At 42.2% G+C, this 17,886-nt stretch overlaps 2 protein-coding genes across 4 annotated transcripts in view; both read left to right on the top strand.

Annotated features, from left to right (window-relative positions):
* Positions 1-645: 645 nt before the first annotated feature.
* On the top strand, positions 646-10,803 carry LOC139387950 (steroid hormone receptor ERR1-like). 2 transcript variants are annotated; one of them, XM_071134349.1, is made up of 8 exons: positions 646-1,154; positions 3,473-3,596; positions 7,111-7,494; positions 7,681-7,797; positions 8,010-8,123; positions 8,361-8,528; positions 8,759-9,028; positions 9,611-10,803. In XM_071134349.1, exons 3-8 carry the CDS (start codon positions 7,116-7,118, stop codon positions 9,862-9,864), a joined length of 1,302 nt encoding a protein of 433 aa, XP_070990450.1. In that variant the 5' UTR covers positions 646-1,154; positions 3,473-3,596; positions 7,111-7,115; the 3' UTR covers positions 9,865-10,803. The 2 variants fall into 2 exon arrangements, with proteins under 2 accessions (XP_070990450.1, XP_070990451.1); XM_071134350.1 differs by lacking the exons at positions 646-1,154; positions 3,473-3,596 and adding an exon at positions 4,113-4,197.
* Positions 10,804-13,721: 2,918 nt separating this feature from the next.
* The window catches only part of LOC139387827 (mannose-P-dolichol utilization defect 1 protein-like), a 275,911-nt gene continuing 271,746 nt past the window's right edge, over positions 13,722-17,886 (top strand). For both annotated transcript variants that reach the window (XR_011629226.1, XM_071134082.1), the window contains exons 1-6: positions 13,722-13,937; positions 14,258-14,323; positions 14,596-14,728; positions 14,881-14,966; positions 15,230-15,348; positions 17,713-17,823. Coding sequence is in view for 1 of the 2 variants with exons in the window: in XM_071134082.1 (XP_070990183.1) it covers positions 13,820-13,937; positions 14,258-14,323; positions 14,596-14,728; positions 14,881-14,966; positions 15,230-15,348; positions 17,713-17,823 (633 nt within the window). In the remaining variant the exon portion in view is untranslated. The remainder of the gene's footprint in view (positions 13,938-14,257; positions 14,324-14,595; positions 14,729-14,880; positions 14,967-15,229; positions 15,349-17,712; positions 17,824-17,886) is intronic.

The raw sequence follows: 17,886 nt of genomic DNA, 5'->3' as shown, positions 1-17,886 counted from the left end.
TACAGACATGTACGAATAAAATGTATTTTGCAAATTGGCCCATAATTAACTGGTTATTGTTCATTAGAAACTCAGGTATGACAGGCCTAGGAAATAGTGCAGCATTTATATTGTGAAGCTATTTGGATTGCATAATCAAATTTGGATTGCATAATCATATAGCTGTTTCTGAAATGAAGTAGGCTAGGCCTAGACCAACAAATGATCAAACTGCAGAAGCAATCCAAAATGCAGCCTTTATGGAAGTTAGTAGGCCTAACTTAATTGGCCTTCCTGGTAAAATAAAACATGTAATAAAGATCACCTATTATTGGTCCAACTATTTATAATAGGCTGGGCCTACTGTAAATTATTGAAATCCATGAACCTGTAAAAGGAATTATGGCATATTAGTGGTTGGCATTGGAGTTTAGAGGCAGCACATAGCCTATTCGATGCAATAATAAACCAGGCACTCTTACTGCGCTTTCTGTATGTTGGTAGTGAGCACGATCTAAATACCATAGGTAATGATCACGACAGGTTTTTTTCTATATGCGATGTATAAAACCTAAAATAGTGAGGCTACAGGCTGACGCTAGACTACAGTAGGTCATTTTTTCATTGTTGCAACGCAGATGACGCTGATGGAAGGAGGCTGGATTGGAGGGCGCGCACGGACGTAACGGAGACACCGCAGACGCAAATTGAGAGAGGGAGGAGAATGGACAAGGGATAGGCTATACGTAACTAAAACCTCAGTTGTAGCAGCGAGGATAATCTACAACCTCCAGTAACATCAATATGCAGGACCAGGCCTGATAAGAGAATAGCCTATGGATTAAATACCACATTTGGTTGACCATTTTTTATCAGCTGCAATCAGTCTTTCGACGCTGTGTCCCTTGATACATTGTCGCAGCAGATTCTATTTTCAAGCAATCATTTTAGAAACATTTTGCGCTACGACGACTGGTCGCAGCTCAGATCCTACAATTTAAACATAAATAAACGTTATAGGCTATTATTTTGGCCACGAGCTGCATCCACTCTTGTGGCAATGTCGAAACCCCGGTGAGTATAACCGTGGCTTGTAGTGGAGTTCTCTGTGGCTTCCGTAGCGACAGTACTGCCTGGTCTGAGACCTCTTTCCTGCGATGTTCACACAAATACAAGTAAGTGCTTGATAATGGTCAACATTGTAAATCTGTCAAAATATAGGCCTACTGTAGTCTGTATTCCGTCTGAATCATTTGCACGCGCGGTTCCTCTCTACTCTGCAGCTGATTAACTTTGCATGACCACGTTATTGAAGTGGGACGCGCTAACGATAATTGTAACGGTGAGTTGATGTAATAATAAGATACCGAATGCTTTGGCATGTGTGTTGTGTCACTGGGACATCATGACTGACCCAAAGAGTTCGGTCAATTCCTTCTAACCTACATCAAGCTATAGCTTTACCCTCACTCATCAGCGCAATGTAGTTACCTACACATTTTCATGTAGGCTTTTATTAATCCAAACAGATTGGTATGAAATAGATCCAAATAAATTATCCTTACTGTAGCATTTGGTCTGCAGTGGACTAGTTCTTGTTTCTGGACTTTGGCTACCACAGTTAAGTCATACATTGTACATATATATATATATATATTTACCATTTAGCAGACAGACACTTATCCAGAGTGATTTACAGGAGCAATTAGGGTTAAATGTATTGCTCAAGGGCACATCAACAGATTTTTGACTAGTCGGCTCAGAGATTCAAACCAGCAACCTTCCGGTTACTGGCCAAAAGTGTTTAACCGCTAGGCTACCTGCCACCCTTATCTCTCCAGGTAAAGGCCTGACCAATAGTCTTTGATGGCATACTGAGTGACAACCATAATTTAAAGATACTTTTATGCTTTATGAACTCAGTTTAAACACTCACACAGTCCAGTTTCTCAACTGCTGTTCGGTTAGTACATTTCATCATCAGAATGCAGGTGAATAGTCTCCCAAGGGAATAACCTGTGCAAACTATGACCCTCCAGGACCAGGATTGAGATTCCTGATCTTAAGAAGCCATAATCCAGTTTTGCAATTAACCTTTCACCGGTCTGAGATCAGTTGGCAAGGTCACCTCTGCTGCTCTCACTGTCTCTCCACAGTGCTGCATGCAAAGCTTTCAAATTGAACTTTAGATATCCTCAGTCCTTTACACAGAAACACCAATTGTGTTCTAACAGTTCTTAATCTGAGATAAGGAACATTTACAGAGATAGTTAACTAAAAACAAATACTGGTATCAGACAAAGGAAGGAGACAGAATTGTGTATTTTGTTGATGCTGTTACTGTTGAGTTTAAAGTGTCAATTGTCAAGATAGATTTTCTTGGCTCAGAGCTCATCATGATGGTCATTCAAAGCCTTTTTTTATAATGTGCTAGATGTTGTAGAAGATGGTGCCTATCATCGTGCAGAACTTGTGTTAGTAAAAAGATGACGCTATCTAGAAACAGTTTTAGACAAATTTGTCTGTCAGTTTTTGAGCTTCACTTCAGGTTAAACTATTTGTGATGCATGTGAACAATAGTTATGGTGCTGTATTTTCAACTTAAAATAGGAAAATGTATATGAATAATTATGCACTATTTTATACATAGGCATGTAAATCAGAGATTCTTTTCACTTTTCCCCTATAACATACCAATTTAGTCATCTTATCCCCTAACATTTCTTCCAATATTGTTTTGTCCCCCGGTCTTAAAACATTCATCCAACTTAAACATGTTCTGTGTGCTTGTGTCTGAGGGAGGCCGAATTGCAGTTACTCTATCTGTCCTTCAAGCTTTCCTGTGACTTTGACCTTTGGAATGTGTCACAGAGGGAGAGAGTTGGGGGAGGGGTGGTTGGGTGTAGTGTGCAGAAACGTGTATATGTGTGCTTGTGTGGAAATGGGAAAAGTGACTGCAATGATCCAAATTGTGTCTGTGAGAAAGACAAAAATGGTTTCCCCCTTTGTCAGCAATTTCTACCAAATGGTGTTGATGAAGATAACAGGACACAGTGTATGATAGACAGTCACTCAGTCATTTGATACAATTTGGTTTAGAGATAGGGAGTAGTTTAGTAGTTTTACAAAGCTTTGACAAATCTCTCTCTCATACACAAACACACACAGGTTTTGTTGGCTATACATTTCAATACCCTAATAAGCTTGAAAATCCTAAACAGAGTGCTTAACATATGATTGAGCCTTATAACAAGAAAATATATCAACATCTTCAGGCTTATGTTGGTTAAAGCAACCATTATGTTTGGTGTACAGTACATACTGTATGTACACGTGTGTGTGTGTGTGGGGAGGGGTTAAGATTTAGATAAAGTAACAATTGGGAGACCAAGATGAAATGTGTTTTGTCCCTGTCCTATGACATAATCTTGAACATGCACATAAAAATACATGACCTGAGAAGAAATCAGAAATGTTTTGTCTTCCCTCTTAGGTTTCCTGATAATCAGACTGTTCTACCCAGACCATAGCCCCAATTCTAAACCAATAAATTAATAAGTGAGTGTGTTTACCAGGAGAAGAGACGAATACGGCTTTACAGCAGCACAGCAACACAGGTAATTGCTTTGTCTTCTATATCTTTCAATCAAATCTGAACCAACAGTAATTATGGATGTTCAATAGTGAGCTGATCTATTAATGCGGTTGTGAAGTTTGCTGAAACTATTTTAAGATATGGTCAAACTGATTGACTTTAAGCACTGACAAAGTGTAGGACTACATACACTCAGCCTGTGGAGGATATGCTTGATAAAAGTTTGAAGGGTTTAATGATTTCACAGATCAAAAAGTTGCCATTATTTGTCAAATTAAAGTTGTTATTTATGTTGTGTTTGCTTTTTATAAAGACTTTTTAGCTATGCTACTAAGGCATACTGTAGTAGGCTGGGGTAGACAGTCACCCTCGTCTCAGTCTTTCATTGAATGACTTACATTGACTACTTCCTATTATGCATCAGCCTTCCCATCTCCTCCTGTCTGAAAACCAACATTCGATTTCGACACGTTTGAGGATCATGACACGTTTTAGACGCGTTATAACATGTTAGCTACGTTGTGTAGCCTCTCAACAACACAAACCTGCGCGATAATATCGCCGAGGGGAAGCAAATACTTGGGGAACTCAAGCTACATTGAAGGAGAGCTTGCTGGCTAGAGGTAAGTTGATGTCACCTGATGAGGAAAGCCAACAATACACAGATTGCTAGCTAACGTTAGCTAGCTATAGTAACGTTACTAGTATATTTTCTTTAGACTTCAGTTTGGGATTACCTAGCTAGTTATCTAAATATACGTTTTCCATTCTGCTAGGTAACATCCAACACATATCTAGATAGGGAATATTAGCTGGAAGGCTAGCTCGTTATGTCTGAGAATGTGCAAACCCCACACATGGAACTTCACTTGCTATAACGGCTAACTGTGATACTGTTTAACGTTAGCTAGCTAGCTAAATTCCTCATAAAGCCAGGATAAATAATAGGGACGTGGCATTCATGTTATTATTATCTACACTTTTTCCTTTACCTGACCAACCTGCCCCTCACCGTCCCACGAATGGCTTTGCCCGAATTAAAGTACACCAAAAAATAGTGTACTAGCTGTTAGCTAGCTAGCTAACTCACATGCACTGCACATTTTATTGAATCTTGCGGGGGCTTCTTCCGGTTGTCTCTCGAGTTTGAGTTCAGCGAGGGTGGTGTATTATATTGTTAAGGCTCATTCTGACAAATAGGCGTGAAGACCTCAGCATTTGTCAGATCATTGTCAGATCATTGAAATCTCTATTTTACCACTTCATTTTATCACTCTTGAATATGTTAATTTCATAAAAGTCAGGAGATTATTATTTACCTGTTGGGATCATCATTATCAGAACATTGTAATTATTGAATAGCTTCACAAATAATAAATGGTCACCTATGCCAAAGATGGGAGCTAGAACAGTGTGGGAAATTCTTGGCATGGATATATTTTACTAGAAAGCATCTGTGCCTGTGTCTCTCTCCCTCCTTTGCAGTTGGACTGTAACTCCTGTTACAAATAGAGAGGTGGGGTTGGGGTCAGGGTAGTAATGTCATAGTTGACGTGTTACGTAAAGGCGTAAAGATTACAGGCCATAGTGAATGGCGTGTGAGAAGCATTTGGCCACTGGACCAACCAAAGTACATTGGCCCACATTGCAACACCTCCTGCTGATCTGTGGAAAGGAGGAGAAGGGTAGGACCAGTGGCCTACAGTGTAGAGTTTAGAGACAGGATCCCCTTTTTACACAATCCCTGTCTGTGTGCTGTGTGCTGTCATAATCCCAGAATCTCTTTAAGTAACATTTTTGCATTGAATTTTGAAAGTGTTCTCTTTCTACAGTTGTTCAGATGATTAAGTGATAATCGGCCATGCACAACTGTCTCTAATGCTGTTTGTAGGTTCAGTGCGTCACAATGGAGAGTGTTGGGAGTGTCGTCCATCTCCTTACTGGGATTCCTTATGGGGTTAAGGGATTGCTGCTACTCTGCTCTGGATTAATGACCCTAATCTGGAGAGGTCAGAGTAGGTTGGAGCTGGGATTATGGTCTCTCTCACATCCCTTAGCATTTTAGCGCTCAAATACGGTACATACGGTATTCTCACACGCATGCATGCTTGAACACGCTCTCCCTTCCCCTTCTCTGTCTCCATCTCGCTCGCCTATTTTTCTCTCTCTCTCTCGTAATTCAAAATATCCCATTATTATTATGTCAAATTATTCTCTGCTGGTGTGCAGCCATTTGTCTTATAGGCTACTGGTTGTTGCATATCTATGAGGCAATAGGTACCCACACTGCAGTAGGGCTGGGAAACGCCAGGGAACCCACGATACGATATCACGATACTTAGGTGCCGATACGATATGTATTGTGATTTCCACGATTCTATATTTATTGCTGTTCAATATTGTGATTTCATGTTCCAAATATGTCTACTGCTGAGAGATGAGAGCATCAGAACATTCGTTTGATCAGTCATTGAAATTAAAGTGCTGAAAACATGTTGGCTCACTTTAAAAAGAGGATGGAGAACAAGCTAAATTAGGAAAAATACCAGAGTTTTGGTGCAGATGCAGCAGACAAGCTCTAGCTAACGTACTTTGACTCCAATGTAATATTGTCCAAAATAATATTACGATATGTAACTGTCGTTGTTTTTCCTCCCATCACCTAGCAAGAATGATGCAATATTTAGCGATAAGGAGGAGACTCCACCCAAAGTGGGGTATGAATACCACCACGGGGAAGCCATGCCTTTGTCTGAATTACAGCTGAATCAGCCCTTTGGGAAGAATTCAACTTGGTTAAGCTTTTCTAGTGTCCGTGAGTTATTTACTCTGAAAATTAGAACCTAATAGTTGGCGTTGTCGGCAGGATTCACCATGATTTTTTTATCAAACCAAAGAGTCCAGATCAGTTGTAATTCAGACTCAGACATGGCTTCCCCCGTGGTGGTATTCATACCCCACTTTGGGTGGAGTCTCCTCCTTATCGCTAAACATTGCATCATTCTTGCTAAGCAGGGAACTAAGTGATATGAGCCTTTAACTGTTTCTCCCCTTATCAGTACTGTCACGTGCGATTGTTTTCCCTGCGCTCAGCCCCTCCCAAGCTTCATTATGGCACCCCTCATGTCTCTTTTGTAACTAATGTTCCTATACTTCTGAGTATAAGTGTTCCAAGTTTAACCTTGAATCCAACACTGTGAAAGCCTACAGTTTTTTTGTTGCTTTTAATAAGGGAAAAGGAGGCATATTACAGTGTGTATTATGTTCAGTCTTTGCAGCTCTCTGTTGGTGCTTGACAGTCAAGCCAAAGGTGTCTTCGCCGTGACTTGTCAGATGTCAAGCGAGTGATATAATTCAGCATTGAGGCAACAGCTTTGATTATTTTAATGTTGTCTCCTTAGGATTGATGTTGGTCCTGGTTGTCTGGAGGGGTGTATTGATACTAACATGTAATGAAAAGGTGACTCAGAAATGGATGTGTGACAGTCTGATACCTCTGTCTCACCCCCCCCTATCTTTCTCCTCTCTGTCTGCAGTGATCATGTCTTCCAGGGAGCGTCGGTCAGACCTGTACATCAAGGCAGAGCCCAGCAGTCCAGAGGGAGGTGGTGGGGGCCGGGCCAGCCCAGGGGGAGCCTCCTCAGACTCCTCCCAGAGTGGTGGAGGTGGGACAAGAGGAGACGGGGTTGGGCGCTACTCACCCCCTCTGTACACACCGGCCCTGCGGTGCCACTTCAAGGAGGAGGGTGGTGATGGGGCGGAGGAGGGATCCACAGGTAGCGGAGGAGGGCGGTGCAAGTATGCCCTGAGCACACTACCCAAGAGACTGTGTTTAGTGTGTGGAGATGTAGGATCTGGCTACCACTACGGTGTAGCCTCGTGTGAAGCCTGCAAGGCCTTCTTCAAGAGAACCATCCAGGGTAAGGATGTGTGTGTGTGTGTGTGTGTGTGGATGAAGTTGAGTGTGTGTCTTGTGCGTTTCTGCAATCCAGTATAGTGAATGAAATGGGATAGACTTTGATTGCTTTGACAGAAGTCTCATATCGCTATTGTTTGTTTATTCTCCTTCTCTCCGCCCTTCTTTCCACCTCCTTGCCTTACCTAAGGTAACATCGAATATAGCTGTCCTGCGTCAAACGAATGTGAGATCACCAAGAGGCGCAGAAAGGCTTGCCAGGCGTGCCGCTTCACCAAGTGCCTTAAAGTAGGCATGCTGAAAGAGGGTGAGCGTATGACCCATAGCCCTTAACTAGTGGTCTGGTCTGGTCTGGAGACACTGTTTGATGCAGTGTGGAAAGTAGTTATTTGATTAAGATCTGCCTTTTTTTTATCTCCATACTTCTCCAAACAAAGGGAATTTGTTTCTCTTTTTCTCTCTCACTCTCCTACTCTCCTTATCCCTTTCTATTCATTGTCGTGGTGTTGTGTGTTGCAGGAGTCCGTCTGGACCGGGTCAGAGGAGGGAGACAGAAGTATAAAAGGCGTCCAGAGGTGGAGAATGCGACCTATCAGAGTGCCCCTCTACCGCTTAGGAAGGAAGGGGAGAAAGGTAAGAGATTGTTCAGGAGACATTTTCAGAGTTTGTCAGTTAAGAAACACTCTTAACTGTGCAGTCTGTTTTTCCAGAGAGCCTTCATTTCTGAACAGAAGCATCAAGTAACATCATGGAACTATTTCCACATAAGGATGAGTTTAGATTAACATAGTGCCTTTGTCCTTTGTTTTATGGTAAATGTAACATGAGTTGTGCCATGACCTTTGCTTTCTGTTTGTGTACGTGACTCAGGCTCCTCCAACATCATCGTGTCCCACCTCCTGGTGGCAGAGCCAGAGAAACTGTTTGCCATGCCTGACCCCCTGCAGCCTGATACGGCTCAGCGCACACTCACCACCCTCTGTGACCTCGCCGACCGCGAACTGGTCGTCATCATCGGTTGGGCCAAACACATCCCCGGTAAGGGGGACAGGGAAGAGGGATTGGTGGGGAGGGAGATCGGCATGAGAAGAGAATGGCGGAAAGTATGGAAAGTAAGGTGAAATAAGTTAGTGGGAACTAGCCTTCAACGCTTATCAGTAGCCCTGCAGTGGTTCATTATGCCTTGATCAGGAACTAGAATGCTGTCTAGTTGTATCAGCTTTTAGCCTAGTGATTGATCAGTCAGTCTACCCTGTCCCCCACTGTAGGCTTCCTGTCGCTGTCTCTGGCAGACCAGATGTCGGTGCTGCAGTCTGTGTGGTTGGAGGTGCTGGTGCTGGGTGTGGCCTTCCGCTCCCTGGGCTGTGAGGATGAGGTAGTGTTCGCTGAGGACTTTGTCCTTGACGAGGAGATGTCCCGCGTGGCTGGACTGACAGAGCTCAACGCAGCCATCAGCCAGCTGGCCCGACGCTTCCGCTCCCTGCAGCTGGACCGGGAGGAGTTTGTCATGCTCAAAGCCATCGCACTCACCAACTCCGGTAAACTAGCTATACAAAAGTAGAATCCTAGAATACCTTTACAATCAGCATTATGTGGAGTGTCACAACATGAAAATGTGATGAAAGCAGTAGGTGAGACTGAAATACCGAACCCTCCATATGTACAATTAGTTGCTAATATGATGACATGCTTTATTTGAAGCACTATTCCACTTTCAGTTCCATTAAGCAACAGTTTATGTCCAACCGTTTCTTTAAAAGAAAATACAACTCAAGAAATCAGCGAAGACAGATTAGTAAAGATCGGTGTCATAGTCTCCATTTTTGAAGAGATTGTCGATGAAAATAACTCCAGCCCTGAGGGACTGACAGACAATTACTGTAAACAGAAGATTCACCCCCACGGTCTGCTTAACCCACAAAGGCACTATGTGTTATGCAAATACAAAGATGGTCATTAGTCTGGACTGGTGTGTCCTGTTCCTTAATCATCCACATTTTCTGCCAAACACAATCTTACAAAACCATCTCTCCAAAAGATAAAATAAATCATTTAGAAAAAAATCACCCTCTTCCCCCACTGATATACAGTCTGACCATGCTCCCCCTCTCCTCTGCCAGACTCTGTGTACATAGAGGACATGGAGGCAGTGCAGAAGCTGAGGGACCTCCTCCACCAGACCCTGTTGGAGATGGAGTGCCAGCGACATCCCGAGGACCCCCAGCGGGTGGGGCGCCTCCTCCTCACCCTCCCCCTCCTCCGCCAGACAGCTGGTCGCGCCCTCACCACCTTCTACAGCATCAAGACCCGAGGTGGCGTGCCCATGCACAAACTCTTCCTAGAGATGCTGGAAGCCATGATGGACTCGCCCTAGAGAGAAGGGAGGATGAGGAGAAGCCAAGGAGAGCGGATGCAAGGGCACAATGAGAGACGGGCAATCTGCAGAGTGAATGGCTGGCTGCTGTGAACGGAGAGGTTTGTCTTAGATTTTGACCATGAAGAATGTGGAGATAATCTCTGGCCTCTTCAGAGATTCAAAATGGTGTTAAAAAAATGGAGAAAACATGTATACATGTTGTAGATGCCCTCAGTGGAGGTTGATGGTGGAGTTTAACACCTTAATACTTGACTGCCAAACTTTATTGAAAGAGTCCAAGACATAGTCAGTTTGAATGTCAGAATCATATTAGATTTCCAGTATCACTAAGGTTTTTCATTTGTAGCACTGGGCTCAGACATCAATTCAATGACTATTCCATGTTGGTTCAATGTAATTTCAACCAGTGTGTGTGCCCAGTGGGTAAGCTTCACATCAGAAACTACTGAAGGACTGCAGTTAGATATCTAAGACCAGACTGTAACCTTGTGGCTGAGTCTTGATTGTGAAAAATGCAATATCTCCCTCCACACAAAAGCCATACTAAAATACCAGGCAAAGAAACAACCATTTACAAAGACTGCAGTATAGGGTCAGACCAACCATGCACCCATAAGAGTAGTAGGTTAGTCTACATACACAGACGCACAGTCTTACAATTTACTCATAGGAATTACTTGCAATATTTTTAAAGCAATACAATACTTTACATATAAAATAATAGTGGTAACTGGTTAGGTAATGACTGGCTATACGTATAGGCCTATGTGGCAGGGTGGGTGTGGAAAAACGGCTTATAAAAGGCTGTGCAAATGGTTATTAGTCCAAGAAAAGGGAATATGATGATTGTCAACAAAGTGTTGAAGTGTCGCTGTACTTGGAAGTTGTTTGATTTTATTTATACTGTAAGTAGTCCCAATAGGCATACAAAAAAAATGAAATATGCGCAAGCCTTTGTGTGAGTGTATGTGAGCGAGAGAAGGTGCGCTGTCATTTTGCAGTGTTGGCACCACAATGAAGCGGCAAGATCAGGGGAAAAAGTAACTGTTCTACTTTCTTGGTCAGCCTGGCCATAACAGAGTGAATAAAGAAGATTGGGTCAGAGGGGAACTACAATGGCTCCTGAGCATGTTTTCATTGGATTCTTGATTCTCCAGATCTCTTCACTGGTCCTCTCCAACCCCTCTGATTCAGATGGAATGTGCTGTTTAAAACCATTAGTTTGATTAACTGACTGCCGTTATTAGTGATCAAATCGATTTGGGGCTAAAATTAGGAATTTAAACTGTTTTTTTATATATATATATATATATATAATATATATGAGGTGTTGTTTCAGCGGAACAGTTTGCTTCTCTTCTTGCAGCCGCTGAAAGACTGAAGAAAGGGACTTCTGTTGTTTTGACCTGGAGGTCTTCGTACTGTGTATGACCTTTGAACTGCAAGCCTAATAGTGCCCAAATGGGGTTTAGAGCAACATGAAATGCAACACATTCAGCCTCATATGGGAATCTACAGCCACTCTGACTGAGACCCTCCTTTTAATCCTTCTCATAGTTTCTATTTGTCTGTTTACTCTGTTTTATGGGCTTGATTTGTGATCTACATTTATCTATTCAGAGCTCTTACAGTTTCTGTAAGCTACAGTGTCTGTAAGCTACCAGAAATTGCAAAATGTAAAGGGCCTGGACTGTTGGTCCTTTGGCCACTTGCTGAGGAAGAATGTGATTGTAAATCAATCAGAGCAGCAAAATGCTAATTCAGTCTACAATGTCATAACATTTCTAGTAATACAGCACCCAACATGTATGATGTAGACTCTAAATCATACTTGTTTGGTGCTGTATTACTATAAATACGTTATGACTGTGTATTTTCACTGTTGAGAACTTTAAAGCATGGTAAAAAATGTGGTAGTCCCTGACATGAATGATGGGATAGATTCAACTAATTGCCACTGTTAATTGAAATTCATACTTGAGTATCTGTTTTTTCTACAGGATTTTAATCTTGAGTTTAGATTGTTAAACTTGGAAAGTTTGGTACTGAAATAAGACGGTTAAACTCTGAAAGTTTGGTACTGAAATACCTGAATAAGGCAATCCATTGTGAATGTTGTGAATGTTATGTTTCAAATTTATTACTGAAATAGATTTTTTTTTCTGATAATGCATTGAAGAAAACCCATGTTCTTTAGTATATTAATTCAACCATGTTGAATTAACATACTCTCCTCTCAATTACCCCACCTAGTTGTGAGAGGAGATTTTGCAGTCTGGAAACTCCCAAACAAATGTTTGAGATTTAGTTCTGTTCTTCGTGGCTGTGGATGTTTGCGTTTGATGACCATTTGTGGCTCCATTATTGTAATTCAGGTTTTTAAATTAAAAAGTAACACCAGGCGACAATTGTTTCAACTCTGTACTATATCTTGCTGTCTGATTTGTTATGTGTTCTATCATAATTTTTGTATTTTGTTTCTCAAAGACTAAATTTAAAAAAAAAAGTGTACAGTTTAATAAAGTTAATGTTTGTGTCAATATTAACTCTAATATAATAATACAAAGGTAGTGTTTTCATAGGGATACGCAATATGTAATGCCACTTTGTCTGTCATATATAGGTACGGTTGGTGGGGGGGATTTAGACTATCACAATGTAGAGGATGTAAAGTCATTGCTAGTTGTTAGTATGTTTGTGTACATTGACGTAAATGAGCAATACAAGAAATTACCAAAACTCAGTTTCACATTTCCTTGTATAGTCACATAATGTAAATTAAACATCAACAGTAATAAAAATAATTAATAGTAGTACTAAAGCTTATAATATGGAAAAATTCTAATCAATATTTGTATTTAAAAAAATACTGTATTTAAAATATTAAATTCTATTTTTCACTCAATTTGCTGATGTTTGTTAATACTCGTTTAATTTTTTGTGTGGGTTTAAGTCTAATGGCTGTGAATGTCTGTGTTTGTACTGTTTTTCAGTAAGCTACAATGGTTAATTTGATGTGACTGTCTAAACAAAATGTTCATAATTAAATCACTGTGAAGACAAATGCTACACTGCAGGAAACAAGGGGTCGATTTAAATATTGTAGGTGCTTTGTGTTTTGTAATAAATTAGCAGACACCATCACATATCATTGGTCTCGTACGTCTTCTGTCATGATCTGTTTGTTAGAATGTTTGTCTGTCTGCTGCTGTCCTGTTTCCCAATCATGTTAAACAATATCTCCTGTCCTGCTCACCAAAGGTTCATCAGTCAGATATAACCAAAGATATCCTATTACATTAGTTATAATATGTAAGTCTATGGACATAACTGCATAATGCAGATTCTCAGCAAACATGTACCCCTCTGCAGAGGTACAGTATCATATCCGATTTCATTAAGAACCCCAATTTGAAAGACAGTCAGTTTGTGAACTTTTTGTATTTAGAACTATCTCCCATACCAACAGTTTTCCATCAACACATTAGACATGTATCCTGCACAGCCTCATGCACAGTGATCTCTATGACCTAGGGCTATAGCTCAGTCCATCACCATTTACAGCAGGAGGCACATTATCTATCTATATGGTCAATGGGCTTGAACCTGAGTCATCTGTGGAAGATTATATTAGCCCTCTTCAGCTAAAAACCTAGGCATTTTTTAAATTAAATAAAAACAGCACATTATCTGCTAAACGCTTCCTCTGTCACTGACACCAATGGAACCTAACGATGTGCTCTGGTCTCTCGGGTTTGATTGGTTGGATCAGAGAGGATCTTGCTAAGACTGTCTTCTCATTGGACACTGGAAAAAGTGCAACAGCTTTTGCTTCCCGTTTGCTGCGCTTTAATGACATTAGTTCCGCATTATACTTGGGAAGGCTTTTTGTTTGCCGCTGTTTCCCTAAAATCAGTGGGGAAACTTTCCAAGGGCACACAGTTGTAGAACGATGGACACGTCGGAGGTGGAGGAGGAATTGCTGTCTCCAACTAAAGAGTTTCTACTCACATACTTTTTGCCAGAGAAATGTTACAACTACTTTTTTGTCGACTTAGATTTTCTCCACGGTGAGGTTCGCTGTCCTGTTGGTCCCGAAAAGATGTGCTGCTGGCGTGATATTCATTTCAGATGTGTTATTTAGAGATGCTTACGTAGAGCAAAGCTGAGGAAATTGTTGCATGCGTGATTGTTAAAGTGTTACAATGTTTCAGCACCTTTTGTATACAGTGTTTTTATAAGCCTTGCCGAAGGTCTTGTAAAGCCTACAGTATATATTTTCTAGTATTTTAACAAGTCCTCCGTCCCAGATGTTCATCTGGAAATTTGGGTCACAGCTTCATACTGGTTTAGGTGGTCTGACGATACTTTTTTGTTGTTGTAATAATAGTGCCATGCTGGAAGATAGTTCTGAGCAAAACTGTGGGAGTGTGGATCATTCTTGGGACTGTGATGGGTGAGAAAAACCTCTCTCTGTCTTTTCGACTGCTCTCACACATTATGCAAGGATTAATAATCGCGAAACCACAAGCATTTCGCTACACTCGCATTAACATCTGCTAACCATGTGTATGTGACAAATAAAATTTGATTTGATTTGATTTGAAACCTCTGTTACGCAGAGGTTCTATATCTACATATCGTTTTCTGTCTGTTGCTATGCCTTTTTGCTTTTCCCCCTCTCTCATATGCCCTTCCCTCTCCTCCACCTGTCGGTCTGCCAAACAGCGCAGCTCCCTCAGCTGTGGAAGGTACTGAGGGCCAGGAGTGCATCAGGGATTAGCTGGTGGTCTGTCCTACTGCAGGTCTATGCCATCACAGGTCCTGTGGTCTACTGCATCACCAACAACTTCCCCCTTGAGTATGATCAATTCATATTTTTTATTACACACTCCTTTTTAACAAAAGTGGTTTACACTAATCCAGCTAACCGGGTGACGCTGATGATCGAAAACCAGTGAATTGGACAAAGCCTGTTATTGACAACATTTGTGTGTCTGTCTGTCTGCACAGAGCTTGGTCAGAGAGGCTGTTCATGTTTATGCAGGGTTTGGCCATGGGCTTCCTAATTCAACACTACAGTGGTAACACCCTCAAAGGTTTGACCACTCCTCTCTGTGTATACTTGTGCTTCCAATGTGCCTGAGTCCCTGCCTATAGATTCATTTTACATCAATACTCACAATAGTGGCGAGATTAAATGTTTTAAACACGTTGATTAGCTACTGTTTGGTAAGTCACCACCCCCTTGGTAAAAGGAGCAAATTAGGCAATGTTATGACAAAGTAGTTCAACAGTTCACAGGAATATGAGTGTATGGTCTGTACCAGGGCTGTGTCATAACTGTCCTTGTTTCCTGCAGGTGTAGTATTCCTCTTGGCCTACGGTGGTGTTATGTTGCTCCTGACCTCTCCTCTGGTCCCTGAACACGTCATCCCTGCGATGCAGGCCTCCAGCATGCTGGCTGTTGTTGCTAGCCGGGTATGATACAATACTTTTATTTTCTATTTGCATGGAAATGTAATCAACTGCAAGGCTTATAGCAGTTAAGGTACAGATGGTGTAGAAGTGTTGGTTGTTTAGCAACAAAACCGACGCTTGTGAAACTATGGAGCAAAACAGACTGGGTTGGTTAATTAAACTTTTGACAGCATGTAAACTATAATTTGTCTCAATGTTTATTGAAAACAAATATATTTGCACAATGAGCACAAGTCTCAAACACATAGTTACAGTTGTTGGTTAGCTAGCCATATTAGCATAGGCATGACATCAGTCAAAACACCTCAAAACAAGACATGGTCTCAATAACAAGATACAAAGAGGCTGAAAAAAGCTACCTACGATTATTTTTACATTTCATCTTTAGGGGTGTCGGGGGCGCCGTGATAGTTATTTAAGATACTTTTCAAAGAGGTAGGGTTTAAGATGTTTTGGAAAGATGGGCAGGGAATCCATAGTCCTGACTTTAGGAGGAAGCTTGTCCTGACTTTAGGAGGAAGCTTGTTCCACCTTTGGGGTGCCAGGACAGAGAAGAGCTTTGAGTGGGAGCTGCCCTCCTGAACGGGTGGGAGGGCCAAGAGACCAGAGGTTGCAGAACGGAGTCCTCTGATGGGATGTAGGTTTTTGCATAGCTTGAAGGTAATGCTGTTCCCCTTGCTGCTCTGTAGGCAAGCACCAGGGTCTTGAAGATAATGTTTGCTTCGTCTGGAAGCCGGTGGTGCAGAGGAGCGGGGAGTACTTAGGAAGGTTGAACACCAGGCACGCTGCGGCATCCAGGATAAATTACAGGGGTTTGATGGCACAAGTGGGAAGCCCAGCCAACAGATTCCAGGAGTCTAGACGGGAGATGACAAGTGCCTGGATTAGGACCTGCACCTCTTTCTGTGTGAGGAAAGGTCATACTCTACAGATGTTGTAGAGCATGAACCTGCAGGAGCGAGTCACTGGTTTGATGTGTGCAGAGGACAGGGTGTTGTCACGCCAAAGTTCTTTGCACTCTGGGAGGGGACACCGTGGTGTTGTCAACCGTGATGGAGAGGTCTTTGAGTGGACAGGCCTTCCCCGGGAGGAAGAGCATCTCAGTTTTTTCGAGCTTGAGGTGGTAAGCCGACATCCAAGCTGAGATGTAAGCAGGGTACACAGAGACATGTGTCGCCACCTGGGTGTCAGAAGGGGGGAAGGAGAAGAGTAGTTGAGTGTCATCCGCATAGCAGTTATTTATAGGAGAGACCATGTGAGGATATGACTGAGCTGAGTGACTTGGTGTAAAAGGAAATGTAAAGGAGGGCCTAGAACCAAGCCCTGGGGGACACCAGTAGTGAGAGCAGACACAGATCCTCTCCAAGACAGCTGGTAGGAGCGACCTGTCAGGTAGGAATGCAATCCAGGAGTGTGCAGTGCCTGAGATGCCTAACCCTGAGATGGTGGAGAGGAGGATCTGATGGTTCACGGTGTCGAAGGCAGCGGATAGATCTAGGAGGATGAGAACAAAGGAGAGAGAGTCAGCTTTGGCAGAGCCTCTGTGACACAGAGAAGAGCAGTCTCGGTTAAGTGACTTGTCTTGAAGCCTGACTGGTTAGAGTCAAGAAGATTGTTCTGAGAGAGATAACGAGAGAATTGGTCAGAGACTGCACAAAAGTGTTTTAGAAAGAGAATAAAGAAGGAATACAGGTCTGTAGTTTGACGTCAGAGGTGTCGAGTATTGGTTTCTTAGGGAGAGGAGCGACTGGCCATCTTGAAGTCAGTTGGAACGCGGTCAGTGATGAGGGAAGTGAGGAATGGGAGAAGGTCTCCAGAGATGGAGGAGGGGATGGGGTCAAGTGGGCAGCTTGTTGGGCGGCCAGAGATCACTAGGCAGCTTCTTGTCATTGTTGCTAGCTACCTGGCCGTTAATTTCCGTGCCGCTGTCAGTCAACCCGTCTATAGGAGCAGAGGGGTATACTACAAAGCAGGATTAATGAGTTAGCCAGCTAACTTTGATAAACAAAGGTTGATTTTTCTGGTCCATTTAAGAAAGCAACGCTTAGATATGCGTTTTTGGTTGTTGAGTCAATTAGACCGTGTCCATTTTATGCTCATCTTTTAGAAAAAAAACATTTCAGAATAGTTCGCTGGCTCAGTCATTGATCTTGCTTTTTGTGTACCCCTCTGGCCGATGAGATAAGCATGCTTATCTCAAACTTCAGCAGGAGAAGTACAACATTGGATTTGTCTGCTGCTATCATTTAGGTCTTTGTCAATCGAGAGAAAAGAGAACTGCTTATGTTAGGTCATAATAAACATTTGCCTATATTGACTTGTACAGACTGACTGTTGATTGTTTTATGTTGGATGTTTATCCAGGTGATCCAGGCAGGGACTAACTACTACCATGGCAACACGGGCCAGCTGTCAGCTCTGTCTGTGTTCCTGGTCTTCACTGGCTCCCTGGCTCTTATCTTCACCTCTCTACAGGTATAAAACAAATCTGTACCTTTACATTCCCTTTCAATGCCTCTTTGCATTCTACCCTGCCTT

Source organism: Oncorhynchus clarkii, chromosome 29 (genome assembly GCF_045791955.1).
Source record: "Oncorhynchus clarkii lewisi isolate Uvic-CL-2024 chromosome 29, UVic_Ocla_1.0, whole genome shotgun sequence".
Lineage (NCBI taxonomy): Eukaryota > Metazoa > Chordata > Actinopteri > Salmoniformes > Salmonidae > Oncorhynchus > Oncorhynchus clarkii.
The sequence above is the reverse complement of the archived record's forward strand: the minus strand, read 5'-3'. Positions and strand labels throughout refer to the sequence as shown.